We start from the raw sequence: 25,120 nt of genomic DNA, 5'->3' as shown, positions 1-25,120 counted from the left end.
ATACTACACCCTTTGTTCATTTTAGGCGAGTTGATTTCACTGCATCATACGTTACTCACACTTTTGGATTTTAGTTATTGCCAGTAAAGCTGATATTAGGTCCCAGTGTCCCAATGTCAAAGATGGACTCTAAAAATACTGTGGAATGTGTGGTTCACTAAGGGACGGCATTACAATCAATAGAAAAAATCAAGTATTGCCCTCCTACTATTGTTCAGTATGTGAAAATACATATAAGGCACTTTCAGTGGACTTTGTCCTGGCCATTTCACCCACTGACTTCTATAATAAAATTGGACAAGAAACCTTTGCTGAAATATATATATTTATGTATATTTTGTGTGTAAGTGTGCATACTGTATATAGAGTATGTATTTGTATGTATTTTCAGCTTTCTTAAATAATCTCCCACTTGTTAACCTTTTACCTCCTAACAAGGGCGATACCACATCTGACCTTTGAGATTTAGAAATACTTTGAGGGTGTGAATGTTGATTCTCCTGTCATACCTAAACGAACCAATATATCAGACTGAATAAATGTCAATGCAATGCAAATATCACTATTTTATGAAAATAATATGAAAATGAGTGCATATGGAAACACAATAGACTGTTTAAAAAAAAAACTCTTGTACTAAAAGTACAAATTGGACCAAGACAGAAAATTTTTCTTTCTGTATGAAGACCTACAGTATGTAGTCAATAAGGCACTCCTTTTTTACTGAACAGACCAAGGCCTTTACAGCTTCCAAGCTGCCATTGTAGCGACTTGTCAGACCAGACATGTCTGACTGGTAGAGACGAGCTCTGTTCAATAACAAGTAATGCACCTTGGCCTGCCGATCAGCTGATGAGCTGTTTGTCTTGCGTGGCCCGTTGCAGGAAGTTGTAGCACAACCACACGGCAGCTTCCTTCTTTTTGAAAAACAGTAAAAAGAAAGTAAGACTGCAGCTCGCTGTCTTTGGCAGCCAGCCTGGTGTTTTCGCAGGTCGAAGAGTCATGGGCAGGTTGAATTCGGTGCTGCTGGTGTGCTGCCTGCAGACCTCATGGCATCTCTGTCGACCACTGGAACAAGGTACCGTACAGCAGTCTGCACATGATAGGGGAGGAAGGGGTAAGATGAGCCTCTGGGTGAGATGAGCCACCCCTTGTATCTAAACAACCAAACACAAAATGAATCATGTGATCACAGAAAGTAAGTGTGCCCGGTCAAAAGACGGGATTTTCGCAATGTTTTGAGTTCATCATAGTAAAGTATCTATTAGCACAACTGTGAGTTGCTGTGTGAGTCAGTTTTGTCCAAATGGTAGTAAAATGCACCACTAGCGCTGGGGCAAGTTGAGCCAAAAGGCCAACGTTTTTTTAACAGGTTTGAATGGTTGGAATGAAGACCTGCAGACTCTTCTGTCATGATGGCACATGGTTGAAAACCACTGTGTTATTGTTGTTTACAATAGGCAGGGTAACTCTCATGCACCTTCAAGCTGTTGATTTGGAGCCAATTTTCAATTTGTCCTACATTCAACCTACAAAAATGATGAAAAGTAGTAAACAAATTAAAAGTATGGGTATCTTTTGTGTACAGCGTGCACATGTTTCTCTGTTGGAACCTGATTGATTGCACTGAAATCAGTAATAGAAAAATAAAAAGTATGAGAGAGAGGGGAACTGAAAGGGGAGCGCTGTGGTGATTTTCGATCTCTACAGCAGCGCTGCGGTTCGCCGTTCTGGCCGACTGGGGCGGCGTTCCTCTACCTCCCTACTACACTTCCCATGAGCAGGCCGTCGCCGCGGAGACTGACAGGCTGGCCCAGACTGTGGGATTAGACTTTGTCCTCAGCCTGGGGGACCACTTCTATTTAAGCGGCGTCCAGGACGTGGACGACCCCCGCTTCAAGGTTAGTGCACACCGCAAACACACCGGGAAGTTGGGACATATCTGTGATTTATGAAGTTCTTATCAGATTACACCTGGGGCTGTGCAGGGTCAGTCACACTTGTAGGACTCACATCACGTGTGGTGTGACTACTAATGTTGCCAACTGTTGGGCAATAGGAGTTGTCTTTGCAGACTTTGCAACAAAGTGTCATTTCCTTGTGTGCTTGCAATGCTGTCAGTGCAAGGCTGAAGCAGAGGCTTCATAAGGTGGATCAGAAAATGTGGTCTGATCAGTAGCAGCCATGTAATGCTGTCAGTCAGTCAGACAGGCTGGGATAGGAGGGAGGGTAGAGTCGAACAACAAACTATTATAACCCCATGGGCCATTTCTCTGCACTCGCCAGCAGTGCAGCATATGCCCCCTTGTGTTAGAAAGCTGTCAATGAGCCCCAATGCTGCATTTACATCCCATGAGAAAGATGGGAAATACCAGCTTCCTACTAGAAAATACTGTTCACCTCAGCTTCCAGATGGTAAATACCAGCTTCCTACTAGAAAATACTGTTCACCTCAGCTTCCAGATGGTAAATACTACTAGAAAATACTGTTCACTCAACTTTCAGATGGTAGATACTACTAGAAAATACTGTTCACTCAGCTTTCAGATGGTAAATTCTACTTGGGAACTCGGGGTTTGGTGATGAACTCTAATTTCTCCAACTTGAATGAATTCTGACATCACTAGCGAGGAAATAGCTGTAGTCAAGTGTAGGAAGTGATACATTAATTTAAAATAAAACCAACAAAATGTGAAAGAATGATTTTCATCACATAAGTCGCTTTGTGACCACAACCAACTCTTAAAATGCCATGGCAGGACAACACTGGCTGGAGTTTTGGCTTGTGGTTGCCATTACGGTGTTTGCTGTAAAACATGAACTCAGATGTATCGTCACTAAGTTCATGTGTGTTCCCAGCTAGAAATTGTACAAACGTACGTCTACAGTCATGTAGGGAACATACTGTATACCAACTTAGATGCAGTCCCGAATGAAACGTCCCCATGTGACTAACAGGGAACCATATGGGAACGTTCTCTTAATGTCCCAAATGTCCTCTTTGTTATTATGTGACCATAATATAACCAAAATGGAACGTCCCCCTAAAGTCATATAGGGAACGTTATTCTATGACCAACTTAGACCCATATGCGAACGTTCTGATAAAGTCCTCAACAAAACGTCCCCATGTGACTAACAGGGAACCATATGGGATCCTTCTCTCAACGTCCCAAATGTCCTCTTTGTAATGTTGCAATGTGACCATAAAATAACCAAAATGGAACGTCCTCCTAAATTCATATAGGGAACTTCGAACTGCAGCACTTTCATAACCAAAAGGGAACGTTTTAGGAACGTTCTGGAAAGTTCTGTAAAGGTTTGGGACATTCGTCACCTTTAGAGAACTTTTAGGGAACGCAAGGTCCCCAGAACGTCCCCTCCTACGTTGAAAAGGCTCATCAGGAACATCAGAAATCTTCAGTCCTGGTGTCTTGAGGCTTCAAACCAATTTGAACACTTCCAAGTTCCATTGCTTTTAACCATCACATCAATCCAGCAGTTATTCCCATGGGACAAGAATGCAGCATAATTCTTACATTCTTGATTAGGCCTCAGCAGTCAAATCAGTGACATGGTTTTCATACACTGCAGCTATAAAAAAAACGGCGAGCAAAAACAATAGAATATGTTTCTTGCATCTTTTCATCACTAGCCATAATGACTAATAAAAAGGGGTTCCTGTCAACAGCATACATTTGAGAATGTCTTCTCCCAACCCTCGCTGCTGGACATCCCATGGTACCTGGTTGGCGGAAACCACGACCACAGGAGGAACATCTCTGCTCAGATCGCTTACTCTAACAGATCCCGCCGATGGTAAATATCAAACAAGATAGACCTGTTTTCAGTAGAATCCAGTAGTGGAGGACATACATCTTAATGGCATAAATTCATAGTATACATCCCAGATAAATTAAGAGTCACTGATACACTCAGCACTTTCAAGAAGCATCTTAAAACACATCTTTTTACCATTGCTTTTAATTAGGTGGTGGTAAATTGGTTTACATGTATTTAGTGTTTTTTTTTTTCTTTTACTTCTGTGTATTTAAATTGTATCCTTTGTTGTCCTTTTTACTTTTGTTTTTATTGTTTTACTCCTTTTATTTCTTAGTTGTTATGCCTTTTTATTCTGTGAAGCACTTTGTAAACGGTCTTGTTAAAAGGTGCTATGCAAATAAAGTTATTATTATTATAGTAAGCTTTTATCAAAATATGACTGACTTTTGGCACTATGATGACTGGAGGTCATAGTTTACCCTCCTTTTGATTTACCACTACATCACTAATTCCATGCCACCACCTCATCAATATTTCCCCTTATAGGATAATTATATTATAGGACATGGTGAATGTTTGTTTCTTCTCTGAATGACTATTTTCTTATTATATATAAATTTGACTGAATGTCTCTGAACCTCTTTGTGAATGAACCTCTTCTGAACTCAGTAGAAGACGGGGCAATCCCACTATATTTATATATTTAAGATTTCACATATATTATTCATGTGGACTTTGGCAACTCTCTGTCGAAACCAGAAACTAAAGATGTACAGCTTGGAACTTCACTTGTGGACTCACAGAATGTTTGTTTGAGGTTTTACATCCAAGTTAGACACTAGTGTTAAAAGTTCTGTATCCTCATACCTCCAGAAAAAGCATCTTATCATGATACACTCTCCTTTCTGGGCAGAACCAAATGATCAGTGAGGCAAAGTCCTTGGTAATGGGAAAAACGTCTGAAAACTGAAGTTCACTAGTATTCTCCTTTCATCCCTCCCGTTTCTGTTTTGTCTTTCTAGGAATTACCCAGATCTCTACTACAACCTCTCATTCACTGTTCCACACACAAACGTGTCAGTGACCATCCTAATGATTGACACAGTGGTGTTGTGTGGAAACACCTACGACCAAATCCAGCCTAAAGGACCTGAGCATCCCAGAGCAGCAGACCAACAGTGGAAATGGATCAGTTCCACACTGGCAAGCAGCAGGTGAGCCTGTGATCTTATTTCACTTTAGCGGTCCAAAACAGTTTTCTAAATACGTGAATAGATTTATGGCAGATTGTAGTTTTAGATAAACATTTCTTGGAGGCAGAGCTGCTCTGGAGTCTCATTGGTTGAGTTAAACCTCAGTGGGCGGAGCCAAAGAACCACCATTTTCCTTGCTATGTCCAGTTAAAAAAGGCAAGAGGTAAGAGAGGCGGTAGCTAATATTAGAAAGCCTAGAACTTGAATGGATAGAACAGTCATTCCCATTCAAATCAACGTTCCTGGATGGTCGGAGCGGAGGCCATTTTTATGTGAACCGTTAGACTAGCTTCTGTAAAGTCAAGTCGCTGAGGTGAGAAGTTTTGCAGCAAGGACCAAAACAGTTGGAAACTAGGAGGCTACTTGCAACTGAATGAAGTTGTCAGTCATGCCTCCACTAGGTGGAGCTCTTTTACAAGTTACTGCTGCCTTGTTCACTTCCCCTAACCAGATTTTCTCAGCAGGTCCAGGAATTTGAACCATTAAAGAACTGATCGCAAGATTTTCAATATCAGCTCTTACCACTAGGCTGCCATGGCATCTTAGTGGGTGTAAAAATGTCCTTTAGATAGCGGTCCCAAGCTCAGTGCCCTTCAATCATGTGCCATCCTGACCCAAGAGTTTCAGGTTTTCATTCCGACCAAAGTCTACAGCAGCTTTCATTTCACTGAAAAAGAAGCATTAAGTAATCTATGACTTATCGACCTCTATTGGCAGTAGGAATTGCAGCATGGACAGGTCTCTGGCACAGCTTACGGTGGCCTGTAATTGACACAAATAATAAAGTCACATTTTCAAGTAAGTAAGCTATCTAATTAAGCAGAGATCCAACAGAAGCGTCTAGTGAAGAGGTAATATATCACTATGCTAAATACTGGAATAATAATACTGCTTTGTCATTTGCTTTTTTGGTCTGAGAACTTCATAGAACGTCATCTCCTTTATAGATTGTGTTGTTGCTGGCTTTCATCTTCACATCCACAATTTAGTTTCGGTCTGTGCCTTTTTCACACCGCAGCAGAGCACCGTGTGACCAGTACACTGCGTCTTTGTGCGAGCATAGTGTGATGAAACCACAAACAAAGGATAATTGTTGAGTAAATAAATCCTGACTACCGGATAAATTCCTTCATGCTTAAATGGAAAAGAGAAGTCAAAGATTGTGAAAGGTTGTTGTTAATGTCTGCGGATAAGAATGTGATGACTCCAGAGCTTATTCAGTAACCAACTAGCCACGCACTGCTTACACTCCATCTTAATGAAACAGCCTCCATGCTGCTGTACAAACACTGGCACATTCCTCAACTCACGCCATCAGTCTGGATTGGCTCCTGCCTCACAAGGAGTGAGGCAGGAGTGGCTCACAAGTGTTTGTCCCATGGTGCATGAATATCATTTACATATATGTACGTGCAGGTGCAAATTACAGCAACGCCTAGAAATTCACTGAATCATATGTAAAGAATCACAAAATAAGGCCAAAATCATTTTAAATGATTTCTTTACAAGCTAAGGTAATGTAGCAGCTTCCAGCAGGATTGCCTGCAGTAACGTATTTTTGCCACAAGGTGTCGCCAGTCAATTTGATTAGAAATCAACAAAATGGAATGGATTTCTTGGACTGTGGATTGATATGATGAGTCACACTATGTTTAAATATTCAGAAATAACAGACCTTAAATGCCTTCATTGGCCAATCAGAATTGAGTATTTGTGTAATAATAAAAGAATTTTGCACCAAAATGAGATTATAAAAAAAAAAGTGACATTCCATTCTCAAAAGATTATAGCAATGAATGGAAAAACGAAAAGACGTCACAGTCCTGCCCGCACTGTTTGATTGAGAGGTGATCTCTGGGAAGTGCAATGCAGAAACACCACAGCAATGAGTGCTGAGCAACAAAGATGGAGACAAAATAAAACAAACAGGAACTTGCGGATTACCACTTTATACTTGTTCTACTTTTGGACATATTGCAAGTCACTCTGGGGTCGGATTCACAAAACCCTCTTAAGAAAAAAAATCTTCTCAAGCACCATTTTTCTTAACTTTAGTCTTAAGAAAAGAAAAAAAAGGAAAAAATGCTATTCTCAAAAACAGTTCTTATATATTTTCTTAACTTTCTTCTTATGTTTCTTCCAGAGAAAAAACTTAGGAATAAATGGTATTCTTGAAATGAAAGTTCTCAAATTTGTTCTTGATTTTTTTCTTAACTTTCTTAAAATTCCTATAGTGAAAAGGTAAGCCTCTAATATCATATATTTAAACACATTTTAGACAAGTAGGTTATAGTTCAAAGTCTTCATAGGTTCCCCTACACCTAACATTAAGATGAACATTTACTGTAAAGCTTTATTTGGTGTAGGGCCAGGTAGGCCTCTGTCTCATGTCTGTTGAAAATAAGCTGCAAATTTTACAGTTACCAACAGCAACCAATATTTAAATCTTTTTATATACTTCATCAGTTGTAGTTACCCTAAATACGTTTTTACCCAATTGTTTTGCAGATGGAAGCACTTTGGGTTGCCTCCTAGCCTCATCTCCTAGCATCAATGGCAGTAAGCCTAATGTGTATTAACCATAATTAATTCAGGCCCTATTTTGAGAAGTTCTTAAGTAGGAAAATTAAAGGTATTCCTAAGAAATGAGACTGTTACTAAGAAATATTGAGGAATTGCACTTAAGAGCTTTCTTAAGAACTTCCTAAATTTTCCTCTTATGTCATTTCTTAAGATCTATCTTAAGAACACATTGGTGAATCCGGCCCCTGGTCTTCTAAATGCCTTAAATGTAAAATGTCATGTAAATTGTCCCAGGTCAGACTATGTCATGGTGGCTGGTCACTATCCTGTCTGGTCAATCGGCCATCATGGGCCGACATCATGTCTGGTGAACAAACTGAGGCCGCTGCTGAAGAAATACAGGGTCACTGCGTACCTGTGTGGCCATGATCATGATCTACAGGTATGTACGCTGAGTCATTTAAAGGAGACCGTGTGTAGTAGTGCTTTCATTTAGTTTACTTTAATCTGTGATGAAATCATGAAATGTGATTAAATAATGAAAACACATTAAATATATGCATCTTAAAACCTTCCTCTAACATTTCTTCAACATTGTCAAGTGTTTTGCGTATGTGTAAAATGTTGTTTACAGTAGGTGTGTATTGTATCGTGTATTATGTTGTTAATTCAAAGCCTTAATTTCTCAATATTTCCCATATAATGTTAATTCTTTTACCAGGGGTGGGCCACTTTGGGAAAAATAGGTGGTAACACTTTACAATAAGGTTCACTAAGTTAAGGGTTAGTTAATGCTTATTACAGAATAGGTTGTAACCACCACTGAAAATGTGATATAACAAAAGCATTATAATTTTACCCTATTTTGCTCTAAAACACAAGTAAAAAAGCTTGAAAAAAAGTTCTTATGCACAACCTGTACATGAAAAGAACAAGAGGACCAAGGTTCTCTTCATGTTTACATAAAAAATACTTTCATCTGGTGTTCTGTTTAACATTTAAACAAATTCCCTGAAAACAGTAAACATGTCCTCCGCCGATGATGCAGTGCCCTTCTGGGTTAATCAGTCACAAGTATGTCACCTTGTTCTGACCTGTAATTGTAGCGCCCCCTCTTGGGCCAATCAATGACATTTTGAGAATGCTGGACCACAGTGGTGAGGTGCATCATTCCCCCAATTGGATCTGTGGTGTCTGAGATATTACATGTCTTGGAGACTGATCCATAGTTTCTCTTCAATCTAGAGGTGAGTATCAAATCCAAGAATGCCAAGTGGGATATTTGTGTTCTTGTGGAGAGCGTTCTTCCGAAGTTTTTTTTTTTTTTTGGAAAGAACAAGCTTCTCAAAGTTGTGAGAACAGATATTCTCTGCTCTTCATCTCAAACTATAAAAATGTTCTCTGCTCTTCATCTCAAACTGTAAAGATGTCCTCAGTTCTGTAAAGATGTCCTCAGTTCTTCATCTCATACTGTAAAGATGTCCTCAGTTCTGTAAAGATGTCCTCAGTTCTTCATCTCATACTGTAAAGATATCCTCAGTTCTGTAAAGATGTCCTCAGTTCTTCATCTCATACTGTAAAGATATCCTCAGTTCTGTAAAGATGTCCTCAGTTCTTCATCTCATACTGTAAAGATGTCCTCAGTTCTGTAAAGATGTCCTCAGTTCTTCATCTCATACTGTAAAGATGTCCTCAGTTCTTCAGTCCATCTCATACTGTAAAGATGTCCTCAGTTCTGTAAAGATGTCCTCAGTTCTTCATCTCATACTGTAAAGATGTCCTCAGTTCTTCATCTCATACTGTAAAGATGTCCTCAGTTCTGTAAAGATGTCCTCAGTTCTTCATCTCATACTGTAAAGATGTCCTCAGTTCTTCAGTCCATCTCAAACTATAAAGATGTTCTCAGTTCTTCAGTCCATCTCAAACTATAAAGATGTTCTCAGTTCTAAACCTCAAACTGTAAAGATGTTCTCAGTTCTTCAGTCCATCTCAAACCGTAAAGATGTTCTCTGTTCTCAGGTTCTTGAGAATTTCGTTCTCTCTGAGACAACTTGGGAAGAACATTCTCCACAAGGTACATAAGTATCCACTGGGAATTCTTGGATTTGATAAACACTATTAGGGCTTTCCATTAATTCCTGCTGGCCAAGTCACCATCCGATGTGTCCTCGGTTGGCAAGTAAACTTCCAGGGTCTTTATCTGTTCTCTGTGTTCTTTTGATTTGTAATTGTAGGCTTCTTCAGCTGTTTGATATTATGTCAAATATGCCATTGAGGGCACAAGAGGGCCTATAAAGGATTTGCAGAATTGGAATCCATTGGAGAACTGAGAGATCAAAAACTACATTTAAATTCCTTTAAGTCGGCTATTCATATCCTGACAAATGCTTTTGATCCTGTCTCTCCATCTCTACAACGCCAACAGTTTATCAGAGAGGATGATGGGAGCTCCTTTGTGGTCAGCGGGAGTGGGGTTGTCAGCGACCCCTCCACCACACACAGGCAGAGCGTTCCGTCGTCCTGGCAACTCTACTCCAGCCCCGTCAATCACACATCTGGAGGCGTGGCTTACTTCCAGATCACCGAGCGGCAGATGAGCGTCGAGTTCATGCAGACGGACGGGAAGTGTGTTTACCGAGCAGAACTGCCAAGACGCAAAGTCTGAGGCATTTCTTCTATCTGCGAACATGTTCTGTTGTTATAGTGATACGAACAGGCATCAATGCACATTTCTGTACTGTACATGTGGTTCCTCAATCTGGGTTTTGATAATGTGAACAGCTCATAATGCACATATCCATCCAGTGTGTGGCCTTCTGTAGATGTTTTTTATATATGTATACACATAAGTATTCCTACCATTTGTATCTACATATTGATATTTTATAATTGTTTTTGCTTTTATATGCTGTAGTATGAGAAAACAATCTTGGGTCAGTCTACAAAAACGGTGGAAGTGCTGTCACTTACTTTTGCAGACACCAAAATCCTCTAAGTTGACCTAATAATCACATTAATTATATATGTTCAATAAATAAAGACTGTCCTTGCGATGATAAAACAAAGTTTATTGGCGGAGGCATACAACCGCGAGGCGGTTATTTCTAGTTGCACATTCTCTTAATGTTGTTATCCTTATTTTTCATACTTTCACTTATAATAATAAGTTTGACAAGTTTTTGAAGACTGATATGTTGTCGCTGATAAACAATATCTTGTGCCAGTCATGGCACACTAAACCTCTCCACTGCAACCCAAAATTTCATTTTTGATCCACTGGTGTTCTTAAATTCTACCAGCCACATGCACTTTTACCAGCCACTTTTGTAAATCAGTGTTAAAGGGTAAATATGATCAAAAAACATAAGTAAATGTGAAGAGTCTACATTGTTTGGCTAGACAGTTGCACCCATTTGGAGTCTGCTTATGACCTACAGAGGGCAACAATTACCATTTTAACTAGTCAAATATGTGTACTTTTTATTGTGCTGTATCAGAGGCAATTTCATGTCAATATAAAATAAATAATTTTTTGAAATATATTTCTATGTTATTGAATTGTTAATGTGTAATTATCTGTGAACTTTGTAACAGTCACAGTGGTAAAACTGTAACCATGAAGACCTGTTGCACTTTTGCAATGACTTCATAAAATCCTCCCAAAAACAAAAAAAAATGCACAAATTCATTTGAAAGGAAGAAAAACTTTTCTTCATCAATAAAATCAGCGCTTTGGTTTTTGAGGCTTAAGATGGGAAAATGGTTTATATATTCTGGTTATAGGTTAAGTATGTTAACAGTAGAAACAGTAGAAAGACCAAGCCACAGTCAGTTGATGGCTTTTTGAATTTTAGAACCTCCACTTTCAAAATGTCCCTCCATGACTTTAACTACACCAACTTTCTGTACAAACCAGTGTTGTTAGATTTTCTAAATAGTGGTTATAATGATATTTACCCCATTCAGCTGACAGCTTGTTGGCCTTCTCTTGACCCCGGCCTTTCTGCTGATGTCATTTGATTTGGAGGAAGGAAAGAAACCTTTCTAGTCTTCAGTAACATCTCTTCCAAGTCGAACATGTTGCCACAAATGAATAAAAACAACTGGTCTGTGTACATGTTGTATTTCTTAATGACCAACAAAATGACAAATGCCAGCTTTTTCAACGTAAGGGTGAAATTTATTATTGCATTAGTATGATCTGTTAACATCCAATCTGACAACTATTAAACAATCACATGATTGTTTGACAGTATTCACATAGAGAAATGCAACAGATTTTTTTTTGTTCAAATCTGTGGAAATGTACAAATTGGGTTTGTTTTATAAATTTATGTACAGTATATACTTTTCAACATTTCACCATAAAACAAAACTCTGAAGCATAAAACATCTAAAAATTGCATCATATACAAATAACACATTAATTGCAGTTAAACACAATAAATTAACCATCTGAATACAAAAATAAAATATACTAGTCTTGATTGCCCATATAGTGTAGTAGTATTTACCAGTCTCCCAAAATCATATCCTATTTTCCCAACAATTATTTCAAGTTAGAAAGTATAACACAAAATAAATAAATAAAAGCAGTTGGTAGTGTTTATCAAAAGTCAAAATCAGCAGAAGTACCATTCACCAAAAAGAAAAAATAATAAAGAATACAGTATTTCCAGGCTTGAAAAGTAGTAGCATTTAAAATACCTCTGACGGATACTTGGAGTGTTTGATTTCCATCCTGTTCAAACAGTATCTTCCTCAGCTCTCTTTATCTGCAGCATTAAACAGGTCAGATAGAAATATGTCCAGTATATTGGCAGTTTCACAGAAACTAAAAGGAGGATTCAATTCCAGTGTTTGACAGTGGAATGTTGAACTGGGTCTGCCCTCCTATCCCCCCTTATAGGCTTCAGTCCAGTCCAGCTGTACCTTGTTTTCCCACGAGCGAGCGAGTGTGTACTTGCGCGTGTGTGTGCGCGCGCGTTGCCGAACACACACTCTTCACACATCTCGTAGTGGCACTCCCTCTTTTTCGCTTTTCCGAGCTTTCCTCCTGCGCTTGCAGCAGACTACTGTCACGGCGATGATGACGGCGACGATCAGCAGGATGAGGAAGATGGCGCCGGCGATCACACCGACCGAATACACTGTGGAGCAACAAGATTAAAGATTAGATTAGATCGCATTAAATTAGATTAGATTAGATTGGGTTAGTTGAAAATGTATTGATCCTTGTAGGGAAATTGGGTCAGCTAAAGTAATAGGATTCATCATGGAAATAGAAAATAAGCACGCAAATAAAATAGGAAATAAGCAATAAAACATATATACGTGCTGGTGACAATTTAAACACATATTAAGTAGACTGCATGGGTGGGGAAATATGGGGAAAGTGTATGGATTACTAACACGTATGGATTAAGTTACAGATGTCACTAACAGCCATGATTGCTTACTTTAATAGCAATTTCTAAATTTGAAATATGCACATAAAATATACATATATTAACATATATAACATGGAGAAGCCGCTTCTGTAAGCACTTCAATGCATTTAAGAGTGTTTTTGTCACATGTAAACACAAATGTCCAGTCATCCCCATCAGAGGGAGTGTTGCTGAGTTGCATTTCTCATTTAGTCCAAACAAAGAGACATGAGTCATTCATCAGCGCCTCCTCACCCTCTCAACTTCCCATCAGCCATGTGTTGACCTAAACCTAATCCCTGTTTGTGCGTGTGTGGGTGGGTGTGTGTGTGTGTGTGTGTGTTTTGGAGAGGTTGAGGTAATTGTGTGTTTGATTTTGGCTCACATAATGTGTGTGCATCCGGCATGTATCCGTGAAAGTGCCACACTGTCCTCTCTTCCGTCCAACACAATCATTGGTAAAGGAAAAAAAGAGAAGAAAAAATCCAAGGCACTCTCCTCCGTACGAAGTTGAAAAGCCTTTATTAACCTAGGCTATTTCATGTGAAAATACAGAAAACGCATGAAAGAAAGTGCATTTTCTTATATTTTAACATGAAATAGCCAGGGTTAATAAAGGTTAATAAAGGCCATTTAACTTCATACAGAGGAGAGTGCCTTGGATTTTTCCTTCTTTTTTTCCTGCTCCAGTGATCACGTTTGAAGCCCATGCAGCGTTCCTCTTCTGACCAACACAATCATTGGTAACTTCCCTTTGCTCACTACCGCACTGTGATTGTCCCCCATACACTGTGGATCCACACAGCTCCAACTTTGCCTCACCGCACATGTAAACCTTCTGAAAAGAGTCTGGGTGATTCATGAATCCGGAACATTTAGTGCTAAAGAACATACAGTGCTACAGATACAGATCTACCTGTATCGGAAAGCTGGCTTTGGAGGAGAGGAAGGAGGGATTACTCATTAGACATCTCTGTCTGGATCAAACCTGGAAAACCTTTGTGATACCAAGGGGACGTCACATTATAACACATCAACTCAATCCTAGGCTTCAGGTGTGGACTTGAGTCACATGACTTGGACTTGAGTCAGACTCGAGTCGCAATTTGAATTGCTTGAGACTTGACTTGGGTTCTGGTGATTTTGGACTTGACTTTGACTTGTACTTTGATGACTTGAAAAGGTTTCTAAAGTCTTGACAAAAGATCTTGTGTCTCTGTAAATGACTTCGATGTATTCCAGCAGACGACTGAATTTAAATTCTGTTTTCTGAATTTGTATGGAATGATAGAATTTATTTAAGTTGAAACTGATTATAGAACTCATGATACTCTTACCAAGTGTTTCTGATATTAAAACGATATTGCATTGAAAAGTCCTAGATATTTCGTTTTCTTTAAGATATTAAATTGATACTGGACTCTTGATTTGTTCTGACGTGTTCTACATTTAGACTTGAAACTTGACTTGAGACTTGTGCCTCAAGCCTTGAGCCTGACTTGGGACTCGAGCAAAGTTGATCTGTGCACAGCAAAACAAAATCAGATGCCTCAGATCAGATCAGATCCGGACAGAGACGTCTAACAAACGGGGAATCCCTCCTGCCTCCCCTCCTGCCTTCCTTCCTCCTCTGCCAGCGTTCCCATACGTAAGCAGCTGGCGGATGTTTCTGTGGAAGGTCTACTTCCCCTCTTTGAACGCACGACATCAACACTTGCTGTTTGCCTGACTTTCAACAGCCACTGCAGCTGAAGCTTCACTTTCGAGCAATGTCACTGAAAGGTCAGTGTTGTAAAAGTAAGAATACTATGTCATCTATGTTAACTATTATAGATACGACACGATGCGATTTTAATGTTTGTAAAAGCACTTTGGGTTACACTGTTGTATGAAATGTGCTACAGAAATAAAATGTGGCTTGATTTGACTTGATGGTGTGATACGTAATGTCCTCCTTACTTTCAAAGATGGACTGGTCGTCATCATGGGTGCACTGGGTGTGGCTGATCTCTCCCAGTTGCTTGTCGTTGCTGCGGCTGGGGATGTAGGCCTGGAGGCTGATGCAGTAACTCTCCCCTCGGTCCAGACCTTTCAGCTCTATCTCACTGCTCTTAGAGTTGTACATTTTCTAAGGACAACACAGTGGGAAAACATTCATTTCATGTTCTATTTGTTGTTTTATTATCTGGCTACAGGTCAGTGTATCAGAATATAGTAATAATACATAGGACTTTTGCTTGGGGACACTGGTGCAGAGATGTATTGACAACTTCTACAGTTTCATAGTGTATGCCCTCGACTGATATGGGTTTGTGTAGGCCGATACCAATATTGTGCCAATATTGAATAACTTTAAATTTGACTGTTCATGTCAGAGTGGAAAAGTCTCTAAAAACAACATTTAGACCATCATGTAACACTGAAACTCTCCACTGAAACCCAGGATAATACTACCACTGCTACTATTGCTACTACTGATGCGACTGCTACTACTTTTACTACTACTACTACTACTAATTACTATATATTAGTATATATCGAGGGCTTGGAGCTAAAGGGGTGTAAGTGCGATTTTGGGCAAATATGAGTATTATATATCAATTGAAAGGTCTCAGTGAGATCTTTTCAGTGCCAAAAGGACACAACTGAAATCATGACCCATAAGTTTTAATTAAACAAAAACTGAAAGCTGTAACAGTAAAAGTAGGGTTTTGTTTGCTGTCAAAAGGGCGTAACTGCACTTTCGCCCTTTTGACACCAAGCAAAACCCCACTTTTGACACTGAACAAGCATTGTGGGTAGAGGATTCTAACAGCACTTAGTTCAGCTCAAAATGCATGCTGATGTAAGTAATACTAGCATGGCAGCATGATCACATCATTTTTAATATCCTGTAGAATTAATATTCTAGGTCAATATTAGATGAGTGTAATTTTTTTAATATTCCCATGAAATACTTAGACCTATAGATTCAAAATGTTATTTTATAATGTTAGGAGTGTGAACTGGTCAAGATAAGCTCTGATAGTCAGACTGCTGGTAGCTGAAGTTCTCCCTCAGTGTTATGAGGAGTTTTACAGGTCTTTGAATGTGTCCCAGGACACATCAATAAGTGATGTGTCCTGGGACACATACAAAAATGTATTATACTAGCAAAAGAAAAAAAAAGTAGTAGTTTAGAATCAAAAGTAGTTTCTTATGTCTATAGAGGTTTATTAAGAAGGTTTATTAAAGGTTTTTAACAGAAAAAATGTATCAAACATTTTTTTTTTTAAAGGCCTTGGTGAAAGTTGCTGAGCATTACTTCAAGATAAAGATATTCATTCTGATCTTGTTTTATCTTTCAGTGTTGATTGAATTGTAATTGCTAGATTTGTATTAAAATGAATGTGTTTTACAATTGTTTGCTTATTGTACATACGCCCATATTCTGCATGGCTGTATTGGGACAATGTTTGTGCCAAAAAGGCGTATTTCACTCTTTTGCCATTTTTAAAAAAGTTAACAAATATAATTCAACTTAAACTGTAGCAGTATTGTTTTTATAGTAATGCTCAATCTGACAACACAAAAAGTTAAAATATTGTGCTTAGTATGTGGTAACGGCAGCTGATCCAAGTTTGATCAAAATTTGTTTTGGCTCTCCTGTAAAATCTACTATAACTCACTTACGCCCCTTTGGCTCCAAGCCCTCGATGAATGTTGAATATCGGCACAAAATATCAGCTACAGTCTCCAAATGATAGCATCTGCCTTCAAAAACCCATATCGGTGGACCCCGTAGTTTATTGTCCTTCTTATTAACCTTATCACATAACTGGTTGAGGCTGCTGTTCTAGCAGTTTGTGTCACTCACCTTGCCGCTGCTCTTGGCTCTCCTGTAGAAGACCTTATACTGCAGTTCATCAGCGAAAATGTCCCGGATGCTCAGCTGGCGGCTTCCTTCAAACACGGCGGTGAGCGGGTCGGCCACGTACAGGGTGATCATCCTTTTGTCTTTGCTCACCTCCATCTTGAAGTCCGGTCTGCCTATGTCAGCTGGGGGGGGAGGGAGGGAGGGAGGTCAGATCTGTTGCGCTGGCAGGCAGAGAGCTCGCTCGGTTTGTTTGTGCATGTACTTTGGAAGCACTTTGGAAAAGACAAGTCTTATGATTAGGGATGGGATGATATGCGATATGGGGTTTGATACAACCACTATACGATGTAATAAATAAAAGTTCAGCGACAACAAAGTCTGACTGTGCAGAATTATGTTTATGTCTGACACAAATCTTTCCAGCGATGCCACTGGCTTGCTAGAATGTAAGAAGAATGGACGAACAATTTAAAAATGTCATTACAAACTGACAATAAGATCATTTGGATGGAGAGCTTGTGAAACTGTGATGGTCAAGCGTCTCATTTGTGATTACTACAGCAGAATAACATGGAGCTGATATCACCATTCATTTTTCTGCCCCACGATACATACTGTCACATATATTGAATTTTGATATATCGTCCCATCCCTACTTTTGCCTCTTTGTCTGAATGTGTTTTCTTTTTTGCGCTCTTGTTATCAGTGAATATGCATGTGTGGCATATTTTTAAGGGTATTTTATGGTGTTTTTGCTTTAGAGAGACTGATAAAAAGGGGGATGACACGCAGCAAAGGTTTGATAGCTGTTGTGTGTTCGCATTTTGTGTCCCTGCATGTGTGTAGTAGAGGGAGGGGGGGGGGGGGGGGGGACCTACTGTCTTTGTAAGGGCAGAATCGCGGCGCGCTGGTGTGGGGGAACTCGGTGAGGTCGGAGGGCGCCCCGCGGGGGGGTTCGGACAGGACGTCCGCCGAGTAGGTGGCCTTCAGGTCGGTCAGAGAGCTGGACAGATCACACAGCGTCTCCGCGGTCCGGATGCAGTGCGGGTTCTTCTCTCTGTCCTGACCAACTCTGCAACAACAGGCAAGTCAAGAGGTTCATTACAAACACTTACTCCTTACACATATTTACATAGAATCCCGATCGGTTTATGAAAATGAAAAAAAAAACCATAAATAAGGCATTATAAGTCATCATAAAAGCATTATAAGAGCAACATATGGCATTACAAGAGCAACATAAGGAATTAGAAGTGCGTTTTAAGGCATCATAAGAGCATTATAAGTACATTATAAGAATTAGAAGTGCATTAAGGCATCATAAAAGCATTACAAGTGAATCATAAGGAATTAGAAGAGCATTATCAGTGCATCATAAGGCATTATAAGGAATCAAAAGGCATAATAAGGCATCATAAGAGCATGATAAGCCATTATAAGACATTATAAGCACATTGCGAGTGCATGAGAATTATTATAATCAAAGCATGAACACAATGTGGAAAACGTTTAGGGGGTTGACTACTTTATGAATCAACTGTATAGCTAATGACATAATACATTTGCTCAGAAATTGTAAGAAACGTTTATGTATGCTTCTAATGGGGTTACAAACTGCGGGCAATGCTTCACAATGCACTTATCTATTGACATTTTATTTTATTTAGTCGGGCAGGTCAATGCAAAGGACAGTGACAGCTCTTAGTGTTTGAAGATCTATGGCCTACATTAAACATTCCAGTAAAAAGCTGTTAGTGGATCAATAATGGAGTCTTATCACACCGCCGCTGCCAGTAACCTTTCTCCCAAGATCACTGGCCGCCTAAGCCTATGAGGGAACGTGATTCAATCTAGGGTCCAGGTACTTACACAGAGAACTCGACCGTGTAGGAGTAGTCAGCGGACGGTTTGGGTTCCCAGGTCAGCAGCGTTTTAAAATTGGTGGATTTCCAAGTGACGTTTCGCGCTCTGGGAAACGAACCTGCAAAATGAAACGATGTAAAAATGCCTGCAAACTCTGACGTCAGCTCATGGAAATGTGGCAGTAAGAGCGGCAGAACAAAGTAGTGCCTATGGCTATGAAGTGAATGTGAATATGAGGCACATTTTACACACGTGCTGTAAATTCACCTTTATTTTCTTAATATTCTCATTGTTATATAGCCTACTGCATATATTACTGTTTTTTATAATGTTCCCACTTAATTCATACTACATGTATTTCATGTTTTTGGTTTATTTTGATACTTTACATGCATTAATTCTTTCGTTGTCCTATATTGTTACAGTTATCTACCATACCATAACGCTGTAACCCCACCCCCATACCTTTTATTAATACATTCTAGCTACTTGACAAGTTCAACTGTTGAAATTGTCTGCTGCATATGTTTATATAATCCCCATTTCTTATATTCTTCTTGATATTCCATTTTATTTTTCTTTGCTGTGTCTATTTAATTTGCCGCGGCCACAATTCGATAAACTTTCATCTTATTTTACTCTATTTAAACTCGAATATCAGCCGTTGGAGGTCAAATGCTGATATAACTTGGTCTATACGCCATAAAAATCAATATAAAAATATCTTCAAAATGATTTTACACTCCCAGGTAGCCTCGTGTAGACCAATACAACTGTATGCATTGCACATGACATTCCGAAAAAATAATAATTAACTTGTATTCATTGGGCCGTTAAACCGAGCTGATGGAACTCACCTGAGGCTGAGACTGTAAAGAAACAGATATTGATACTAAGAGCCAGAATGGCTGCTGGTACTCCACTTGTCGGCATGCTGTATTCCAATTCCTGTCAAATAATAAAGTCCAAATAGCGCTGTTGAGTGTGTATTCTCCACTGAGTCCTAGCTAGAAGTAATGCTAGCAGTTCGTCTGACTGAACCTTTCCCGGTCTGGGTTCAGCCTGATATGTCTGCGCTTCATACGGTCGGACAGCGATTTAACGGCGCGAAGGTTGACCAAGTAAGGAGCGTCCGGCTCGTGCGTCATCGGAGTGGGCGGGGCCAGCATACATGCAACTCTATAGTACGTGTTCGTCCTGCTGAGGTCATGCAGTAGACAACAGTGGGCTTTTTTCAATTTTCCATTCTTATTCAATTTTGCACCTCATAGACAGTTAAAAAAAAAAAGAAAAAAGTATGATGTACCACCAAAATTACCAAACCTGCTGATATCCACTAAGTCTATAAACCAAATCCCTTAATTTTATCCCTGAAATGTCCTTAATTTCTCATTAGATTAACATTAATTATCCATTAAAAATAACATAGGTTTAAAGTAAGGTAAGGTTAGTATCATGGAGTTTTTAAGGGATTTATTCATGGAGACACCAGTAATTAAGGGATTTTTCATGCCTTTTGTGCATGGTTTACAGGTTATTAATGAGGTATTAATGGAAAGCTCCTGTCTCCCTGAATTTTACATTAAATTAGAAAGTAAGGAGTCAAACATTAAGGGATGTTTAAGGTGGTTTTGATGGGGTCTCCTCCATTAATAACTCCCTTAACTCATTTTAAGGGGATTTTGCATGAATTAAGGGGTGAATTAATGTAAATGTGAGGTTATTTTAAGGGATTACTGGTTCGTAGAGATGACTGACAAGATATTATTGTTTGGTCAGTGTGATGAATTATTAGGCATACAAGATAGCCTATTGGTCAATGTAATAAATTATTAGACGTATGAATGATTGATATTATTATTAGAGTAATGTAATAAATTATTAGACACAGGTAGAGGGAACACTGGTCCCATGTGATGTGACGTGATTTTGTTTTATTTTATTGCTTCCAAATACATTTCTGGCAATTTTTGGTCATCAATCAACCATCATTTGATTTGATTTGATAATGTCTTTATGTTTCACACTTTATACTGTCATTGTCCTACCAGACTGTTGACAAAGTGTTCTCACCTTCTGCCTTGTAGGTCTATCTAGGTCTATTTTATATTTTTAGATCTGTTCATAGCCTAGTCAGACAACACAAATGAAAAAGGGCAAGTTATATATGCTAGCAAGATACTTGGTGTTAATCGAAAATCATTTGCAAGCCTGTATACAATACAAATCTGCTATCAACCAGGTGTGGCTCCAGGTCCACTGGACAAGTGATTTTGTGCAAATACTGTCGAAGTCTAACCAGGCTAGAAACAGAGAGCTAGCTGAAAAGCTTGTTGTGGTGAGGCTATTCACTAATGTTCTAGGCTATGTAAAAGTGAATAGTCTGATAAGGTAGACTTGTTTCCAATGAGTCATGTTCATTCCAACATGTACTGTGACACAGTAAACTGTCTTGTCTTTAGCCCTAGTCTGTACTCCAAAACACTCTGAGTTGTAGCTTGAGAAGAGTCAGCTCAGTTAACCTGAACAAACTGTTAGCTAGCTAACTAGCCAGCAGGGACATTTAGCAAAGCAAGCAAACTTTCCTGATTAATATTAGCTTCTAGATATGTTAGCTAATGTGCAAATTGCGTGTTTCAGTGATGAAATCATCATTTCCCACTCAAAAACAGAACAGAAATAAACCGTCTGGTCAATTCTGTCATACGTTTAGAAGCACAGTCATCTGTTCTCAGACACTGTTGCCAAGAGCTGTGGACCTCCAATATGGCTGCCAGAGGGGGTGTTACATCACCTTAGAGCCCCCTATAGGACTTTAACTGTAAATTGAGTATGAGGGGCGTTCTCTTTAGTTCATTATCTTTAGGATTTTTGGTGTTTTATTTTGTTTTTCTATCTTTGTAGATAGAAAAACCTTTTTGTTTTTTTATAACTGCTTTCACTCCTGGGGATAATAAAGATGGACTTGACTTGACTTGAGTTTGTAGGACACACCTTGCCCTACCCAGCTGACGCCCTATCTGAAGAGTTTTTTTTGCAACACTGAGTTCATTACTCATATTATAATGCACACTACAAAGAAAAGTATTTTTTCCCACACAATAGGCATGTGAGAATGCTGTCAAGGTGAAACAGGTGGAAAGTGAGCCAGTGTAACAACAGCTCAGTTCAGCTTGAGTGCTTCACCCAGTATTGCCTCACTTCAAATCCTTGGCCCGTTTGTTTTCTCCCTGTAGGCCTTCTTAAGTTTATATGAACACATGGCTCTACATGCAAGACCTGCCCCACTTACTGAGAAATTAATTGACTCCCATGCACAGAGTGTGGGCAATTGTGTTTATCCAGTAAATGAATTACACGATGTTACACTAAAGATTTAAGGAGTTCTTGAGGTTCATTAGGAAGCCTAAGATAAAGATAAAGATAAATAACGTTTGAAAGCATAGAAATGATGAATTTTCGACTTCATGAACCCTACAAAAGAAAAATTACAGATAAAGAAAACTTCTGACAGCACCAAGTGTAACACATTCAAGGAAAAATAACACTGCACATAATTCTTTTGGTAACACTTTACATTACAGCAGTGATTCTCAACCTTTTTCATATCAAGGACCGCTAATTTAGTCCACATTAGGGCCACGGACCCCCATTTGATGAGATTTTGTCTTTCGGACCCAAATCTGAGAATATTTTTCTTGTTAGATATGAGAATTCCATGACTATCTGTATTGTAGGTAGAGAGATAACAGAGAAACTATGACCAAAATAGTCATTCTTCTACATTCTCTAACTGTGTTAACTTCATGTAAATTAAATAGTGCTGAAGTTTAAAAATTCATAATTTTTCTGGGGACCCCCTGGAACCCCCTCAAGGACCTCTTGTGGTCCCCGGACCCCACGTTAAGAACCACTGCATTACAGTACACAAATTACACAGTAATAACTATGTAATTACATAGAAATTATCAGAAAGTAATTAGTAATTTCTGGTAATAACAAGTAATTATTTGTAATTATAATGTGTAATTTCACAGTTAAATGCCAATAAGTACACCGGCTCTGTATGATTAGCAATATTGCCCTACAATATTAGTAAAATAAGTGTAATATTGAGGTATCAAGCCTGACTTTACTTGGCAGTACATTTCCCATGGTGTTACTTTCATAATAGGTATTGGGTAACAAGACTTTAGCAATATCATCCGTCCTCTGAACTAGAATATGGAAGTTCCATTTGTTCAGTATGATTCCACAAATTACTACATTAATATAGTATTGTTATTATTTTCTGATCATTTCTATGTAATTACACAGTTGTTACCCTGTAATTTGTGTACCGTAATGTAAAGTGCTGCCAGTCTTTTGATACATTTTCTCATTCTCCACAGAATTATTTCAGTCACACTACAGTCATAGCAGAAAGAATGGATGACTGGTTTCGAGTGGCATGCTGACCAGAGAACCGCATTTACAACTGCATGATGTAATACTGGATCGAAATAATTTCTGCCTCCGAAGCCTGGTGGGGCCTGACTAATACTCTGCTAACTTCATTAGGAAACGGAGAGACACTGAAGCTCTGGGCATGAGTCAGGACGCTCAGACTCACCGTGCATCTTGAATCGGTTAACTATAGTGCTCTATTTATAGGTTCAGCTCTTTCGAGGCATGCTGAATACCAACACCCACAGAAATTAAGTGTTTTTATAAGTGTATTAACCCCAAGCATATGACATGCATTATGAGTTTATATGAAGCGCCAACATGTTTGTATGGATGTCGACACCTGTACTCCAGACTTTTATTTTGCTCTGTTTTTCCTAGTATTGAGCTGTCAGGGGTTATGAATGCGTCTCGGGCCGGCTGGGAAGCCACCCAGACCTTGTTCCAAAGAGCCCCCCCCCACCCCCCCCATCCCCTCTCCTCCCTTATCCTCCCCTAAAACATATGGTAATGAGGGGGCCAGACAGTAGCGCTACTCCACTGTGGCTTTGAATAACAAGGAACCCACTGACGGGAAGGACTTGAATGCAGCAATACTTTCCACTGAAGTAAAGCCACAGCAAGAGCCCCACTACAGCCAGACATACACAGCTCAATAGAGGACAGTCCAGAATTTAGATAGGAAATACTTGTAAATACTGACTAACAAAAATCTTGGGGAAGGTATGAATTTTTATATGCAGAAATCTCTTGATGGATGAAAGCAATGGGAATAAAGCGATCCTTTATTGTAGGCTATTTTTAGTGAGCGCAAACCCCATTTTCCCCCCTACTAAATTCTATTGACAGGATAACACAGCCACCAGTCTGAGCGCAGTGGTCTCTTTATGATATCTGCTGACGGATGATGGCATTAAACCACACTGCTGGAAAAAACAAGCCCCATGTTCTCAGGGCTCTGGTGACTCGGCGGAGGTTTTATTTACATTTTGAAAAAACATTCCTAAACACTTTATATCTGGAGCAAGCCCTGCAGATTCCTGGGAATGACAGGCACTAATAATTCCAAATGTTCCAACTGACTACCACTACTAACGTTCACTGCACTACCAAACCAAACCCCCTCATTTTATCCCCGAAATGTCCTTAATTTCTCCATTACATAAACATTAATTATCCATTAAAAGTATGATGGGTTTATAAGGGATTTTTCATGCCTTTTGTGCAGGTCTGCAGGTTTACAGGTTATTACATAATGAGTTATTAATGGAAAGTTCCTGTCTCCCTGAATTTTACATTAAATTAGAAAGTAAGGAGACAAACATTAAGGGGTGTTTTAAAGAGGTTTTGATTGGGCCTCCTCCATGAATAACTCCCTTAATTAATTTTAAGGGGATTTTACATGAATTAATGGGTGAATTAATGTAAATGTAAGGTTATTTTAAGGGATTACTGGTTTGTAGAGCTTTATGACTTAGTACTGCACAACTCCTCACATACTTCAGGCGCTATAGCCAACATATGCAGCATTCTCCAGGCTTAGTGGTCCATGGCCTTTTGTAGGAATACGGAATAGCATGAGATCACTGGGGTCTCTCTCTCTATTGTCTAACAACAGAATACAGTCATGCTGATTAGACTCTGCCTGCTGGATTTCAGCCTTGATCACTTTCCCAGGCCCATTCCCAACAGGAAGGAGAGGAGAAACACAACTGAAAGTCTGAGAGCTGGGGTCTAAACACTGTAGCGTACACTGTATTACTCAAGGCACCACTGGACAATGACATTAGGCATGCTTAGATCCCAAATTCATTGAACTTTACTTTATTTCTCCTCCTTATTTCTTGGAAACCCTATGACAGAATGGAAACGAGTCACAAACTGTGGTCGACCACATGGGCAGGGATGTAGTAAACTCCGGTAGTCCCTTAAAATACTCTTACATTCACATTAATTCACCCCTTAAT

The 25,120-nt window shown here is 39.2% G+C and overlaps 2 protein-coding genes across 2 annotated transcripts; one reads left to right on the top strand and one right to left on the bottom strand.

Moving 5' to 3' along the window:
- Positions 1 to 660: 660 nt before the first annotated feature.
- Positions 661 to 12,224, top strand: acp5b (acid phosphatase 5b, tartrate resistant). The gene is made up of 6 exons (XM_071539305.1): positions 661 to 1,078; positions 1,711 to 1,901; positions 3,692 to 3,819; positions 4,806 to 4,997; positions 7,854 to 8,001; positions 9,985 to 12,224. Exons 1-6 carry the CDS (start codon positions 1,003 to 1,005, stop codon positions 10,222 to 10,224), a joined length of 975 nt encoding a protein of 324 aa, XP_071395406.1. The 5' UTR covers positions 661 to 1,002; the 3' UTR covers positions 10,225 to 12,224.
- f3a (coagulation factor IIIa) lies at positions 11,718 to 19,781 on the bottom strand. The gene is made up of 6 exons (XM_071539306.1): positions 19,565 to 19,781; positions 18,714 to 18,825; positions 17,723 to 17,916; positions 16,845 to 17,026; positions 14,948 to 15,116; positions 11,718 to 12,709 (listed from the first exon to the last, which is right to left on the bottom strand). Exons 1-6 carry the CDS (start codon positions 19,638 to 19,640, stop codon positions 12,564 to 12,566), a joined length of 879 nt encoding a protein of 292 aa, XP_071395407.1. The 5' UTR covers positions 19,641 to 19,781; the 3' UTR covers positions 11,718 to 12,563.
- Positions 19,782 to 25,120: the final 5,339 nt, after the last annotated feature.

The sequence above is a fragment of the Centroberyx affinis genome, unplaced genomic scaffold, assembly GCF_046629955.1.
Source record: "Centroberyx affinis isolate AG114_WGS23_722 - 3 ecotype Tasmania unplaced genomic scaffold, CSIRO-AGI_Caff_v1 ptg003429l_1, whole genome shotgun sequence".
NCBI classification, from domain to species: domain Eukaryota; kingdom Metazoa; phylum Chordata; class Actinopteri; order Beryciformes; family Berycidae; genus Centroberyx; species Centroberyx affinis.
This window is presented reverse-complemented; position numbering and strand designations above follow the sequence as displayed.